General features: G+C 41.4%; 1 protein-coding gene across 1 annotated transcript; it reads right to left on the bottom strand.

Annotated features, from left to right (window-relative positions):
• Nucleotides 1-1,551: 1,551 nt before the first annotated feature.
• Nucleotides 1,552-2,388, bottom strand: LOC123507725 (MFS-type transporter clz9-like). The gene has a single exon (XM_045260884.1). The coding sequence runs from the start codon at nt 2,386-2,388 to the stop codon at nt 1,552-1,554; it is 837 nt and encodes a 278-aa protein (XP_045116819.1).
• Nucleotides 2,389-5,019: the final 2,631 nt, after the last annotated feature.

Here is a 5,019-nt window from a genome sequence, read left to right on the forward strand (position 1 = left end):
TCAAAACAAAAATCTTAACAATACTCCGGGAAAAGTTTCATTTACCAGTATCAAAATAACAAATAAATGTCTCAGAGTTAAAAACAAAAATCTTAAGAATATTCCGTGAAATGTTTCATTTAACAGTGTCAAAATAACAAATAAATGCCTTTCAGAAATCGAAACGAAAATCTTAAGAATACTCCGTGAAAAAAAATCATTCAACAGTATCAAAATAGCCTAATTACATTTATTACAAAAAAACTCAGTATCCATTGTATCAATGTCCTCCTGAGACTTTTCACTCAAATTCATCTCACTCAGACATTCTGCATGCCACCAGCTGTCACACAATACACATTTTATCCTTAACTTTCCTTTTGTTTCACATTGACATTTTCCACAGAGCTCGTTCATATCATCAATTACATCATCCGAGTCATCGTCCAAGACTGGCTCATCCGCACTCTCTGAAGTTTCTGTTTCCTTGTCTTTCTGCTTTTGGGAAACATACTGAAGTGTCCTGAATCGTTTTTCTTTCCTTTTTCTCTTTTCTTTTTCTTTCCTGTTGTTTTCCTTCTGCCTTTTCTTTTCCTCCATTCTCTTTCTCTTTGCTTCAGCTTCTTGTTCTATAATTTTTTTTCTCTCTTCTCTCTTTCTTTTTCTTTCCATTTTCTCCCTCTCCTCCTCTCGTTTCTTTCTCTGTTTCTCTTCAATCATTTGCCGGTACTCAACACCGCTTATTGAGCATGGCAATACTGCGATGATCTTTTTTAATCCTTTTTTCTTCGGGAATGAGGGCAGCGTGAGGTAATCATCAATCGTTTTGGAATTTTTCTTTGTAGAAGGCAGAGGTTGTGGAGCAGGCTGGGATGTGTAAGGCAGGGGTTGTGGAGCAGGCTGGGATGTGGAAGGCAAGGGTTGTGAGGCAGGCTGGGATGTGTAAGGCAGGGGTTGTGAGGCAGGCTGGGATGTGGAAGGCAGGGTTGTGAGGCAGCCTGGGATGTGTAAAGCAGGGGTTGTGAGGCAGGCTGGGATGTGGAAGGCAGGGTTTGTGAGGCAGCCTGGGATGTGTAAAGCAGGGGTTGTGAGGCAGGCTGGGATGTGGAAGGCAGGGTTTGTGAGGCAGCCTGGTATGTGGAAGGCATGTGTTGTGAGGCAGGCTGGGATGTGGAAGGCAGGGACTGTGAGGCAGGCTGTAAGGTTTTCTCCAACAACACCTTCCAGTCTTCATAGGGTGGGTCATCCATGTCGTATCGCTCCTCGTACCGCTTCATGAATTTTAGAGTTGTTCCTTCCCCTAATGACAGGCTCAGCTTCATCAGCTCAAAAATGTTGGAGAATGCTGAGAGAGTGGGAGTTCTTTGTTCTGGCCCAGGGAACTTGGATTTGGCTGCTGGTGAAGCAGAAGGAACAGAGGTTGAGATTGTTGGGGTACATGCGGGAAGAGCAGTGATGCCAAAAGATGCTGAGGTAGGGAGAGTGACTGGAGCAGCGCTGGAGAAACTGCAGCTTGGCTTCAGCTTGTCTGAGTTGAGTACAACCTCAGGGTTAAAAGGATAGATCCCAGACTTAACAAATCCCTTGTAAGCAAGCTCTGGTCGTGCTGTAGTGTCCCAAGCTTTCTTTAGTGTGCGGGCAAACGTGCACATGGTGACACTCTCCAGTTTGGTACTGAAACTTTCTGACGGCTTCACTCCATGCTAGTTTGATTGCCCCAAAGAAAGCTTGATCCAGTGGCTGGATAAGGTGACTGGCATGCGCCTTCAGGCAGTAAAGGATGACACCATTCTCGTTACACAGCGTGCAGATTGCCAGGGAATGATGGCTGGAATGGCCGTCCACAAACAGCACCACTGGTCGCTTTTCTCCCAATTTGGGAATGAAAATGTCCCTCAGAAAGCTAAGAAAGACCACCTCAGTGATCCAACCATTTGGAGTTTTTGAAAAAAGCTCTTCAAAACCTTCCAACGCATTGAAGCGAGGATCTCTGGTGTAGGGAAAGATCAGCAGCGGTGGAAGGTACTGCCCCATGGCAGAGGAGCAGGCCAACATTGTCACTTGCTGCCGTTTGCCACTTGTGACAGAGTAGACGTGTTTTGCTCCTGTCATGCTGATGATTTTCTTTGTCTTTGGACATATATTAAAACCACTTTCATCAGCATTAAAGATCCGGTCAGGAGAGGTCAACAAAGTGGGATCGATGGTGTCCAGGTAATGTTTCATTTGCTGAAACCATTCACCTAGAGCATCCTTTGTCACAATTGCTCTCTCACGGCCAAGTGGTTGTCCAATTCTTTCCCGTATCTCTGGATGCCTCTTGAAAAAGGCTCGCATCCAATCCTTTCCAGGGTGGTTGTTTTTGAAGACAGTCCTCTCTTCCCTATCATCGAGAATGGTTTTCACCATGTCTTTGAGGTCTCCAAATATCTTGCCTATGTGTTTTTTGGGTTCAGATTTTCCTGTATAATCACTCCCAGATCTTTTTCCTCTTTAGTCTTCATTATTTGTTCCTTATCCATGAGGTAGTTCCATACCGGTCTTCTCTTACTCTTTCTTAGTTCCATTACGTGACATTTCTTGGCATTAAACTCCAATTTCCACTTCCAGCTCCATTCCTAGATCTTGTTTATATCTTCCTGTAACAGCAAAACGTCCTCCCTGGTTTTGATAACTCTTAGCAGCTTTGCATCATCAGCAAATACATTAATATAACTTTTTACCCCATTGTGAATGTCGTTTACATAAATCTGGAACATAATGGGGGCTAACACTGACCCTTGTGGCAATCCGCTAGTTACTTTACCCCAAGTTGAGTAAGTATCTCTGATCACAGTTCTCATTTCCCTGTCCTTCAAATAATCTCTTATCCATTCTGATAAGGTTCCTTGCAATCCTCCTATGTTCTCTAGTTTCTAAAGTAATCTTTCATGAGGGACTTTATCAAAAGGCTTTTTCATGTCCAGGTATACTGTGTCCACCATCCGTCTGTCTCTGCTTTCCAGTCCTTCTGTAACTCTGGAGTAGAAGCTTAATAATAAGTTTGATACACATGACCGTCCTGTCCTGAACCCAAATTGTCTGTTCTATATGACTTGTTCTTCTTCCTGATGTTTAACCCATTTTTCTTTGATAATCATTTGACACAACTTCCCCAAAATGCTTGTAAGTGACGCTGGTCTGTAGGTTAGTGGTTCAGTTGCCTTTCTTCCTTTAAATATTGGTATTACCTTGGCTGTCTTCCATTCTAGTGGAACTTTCACTTCATTTAGTGAACTTGTAATTATTTCACAAATTGGTGTGTGTGTGTGTGTGTTTACCTAGTTGTATTTTACAGGAGGGGAGCCTATGGTGGTGTTGTCCCGTCTGTGTATCTCACAGTGTCTAATTTTGTGTTGAAGTGGTGGTGGTGGTGGTGGTGGACTTTGCACACACCACCTCTCTGTCCAGTCCGTTCCATATATCTATCACTCTATGGGGGAAGCTGTTTTTCTTGAAGTCTCTTCTGTAGTTGTCTTTTGTGAGTTTTAGTCCATGTCCTCTTGTGTCCCTTGTGTCCCTCTTGAGCAGGTCCATCCTATCAGGAAGCTCCATATTATTCATTATTCTGTAGATGGTCAACAGGTGGCCTCTTTCTCTTCTCTGCTCCAGTGTTGGTCAGTCCAGTCTCTTTTCATACGTAAGAGCCGACAAGGTTTGGGCCAGTTTGGTGGCCGCTCTTTGTAGCCTTTCAATTTTGGTGATATTCTTCCTGGTGTGAGGTGACCACAGTACTGCTGCATACTCCAGTCGTGGTCTGATCAAGGATGCCAATAACTTTTTCACCATATCTTCATCAATATATGTGAATGCAATGGTATATAATATTTGTCAGTAAGTTGTAGGTCTCACCAACAATTTGATTGATATGTTTATTGGGGGACATTTCCTTTGTTATGAGAACTCCCAGGTCCTTTTCACTTTCCACCTTCTTAATCTTCTCTTCTCCAAGTTTGTATTGTCTTGTTATCCTATTTTTGCTCTTCTCAAATTCCATTATGCTACATTTGTTAATGTTGAATTCCATCTCCCATCTTTTCCTCCATTCCCATAGTCTATCTAAGTCCTGCTGTAGAGTTCCACCATCATCGTGCGAGCCAACTTTCTTCAAAAGTTTTGTGTCGTCTGCAAAGAAAGTCGTGTAGCTTTAAATTGTGTAAATTGTGTAAATTGTACCGTATAACGAGGACTTACTGTATATTGTTATGATATTGTATTGATTTCAGCTTCAATATGGCCTGTGAAGGAAAAGGTATGTCATCTATTTTGTGTATAGCATGTTTATTGTTAAGTTCTCGTTTGTTAGTGTGTCGTGCATGAATACTTTTTTTCAACCTAACAATTAGTTGTATGTTGTATCTATGGTGGTGTTTGCTTGATTTAGGTTTAACCAATACTAAAGTGTGCTTATTGTGTTGTACAGTTTTGTGCATGAAAAGTGAGTGTTATTACCTTTAGGTTTTCCTATTACACTTGTGTGTAGTTTGTATTGCTTTGCTTTACACTGATTATATTCATATCCTTGACCAAATATACTTTATTACCAGTCTAACTGGTTTTCATGAATGGAAAGACAATGGTATGATTTTTTTTTCTGAATTGAAATATGTTTGTTTGCATTGATGTAGGATACCTAGCTATGTGTTAAAATGCTTAATGCTTGTGTGACGTCTCTGCTTTCCATACTCTTTAGTGATATTTTGGCTGTAGCTAGGGCTTACAAACACGTGGGTATTCCCACAAAACCATCCCCACCTGCTTCTAGGTGCTTAAACATGTATCTTTTATTTTGTAACTTTGAATGGTGATATGCTTATTGTGTTAGTTTCAACGCTGATATATAATGCTAATAATGTCTGAGGTCTGTGGTAATGGTGCATGCTCTGTTGTGGCATCTTGCATACTTGATGTGATCAACTATGTAGCTTTTGTCTGCATGTACACCAATTGACTTTTCTCTCTTCTTTTTCTTGTTACATTTATTGTGTATGCTTAAAAACT

This window comes from Portunus trituberculatus, chromosome 23 (assembly GCF_017591435.1).
Source record: "Portunus trituberculatus isolate SZX2019 chromosome 23, ASM1759143v1, whole genome shotgun sequence".
Classification (NCBI taxonomy): domain Eukaryota; kingdom Metazoa; phylum Arthropoda; class Malacostraca; order Decapoda; family Portunidae; genus Portunus; species Portunus trituberculatus.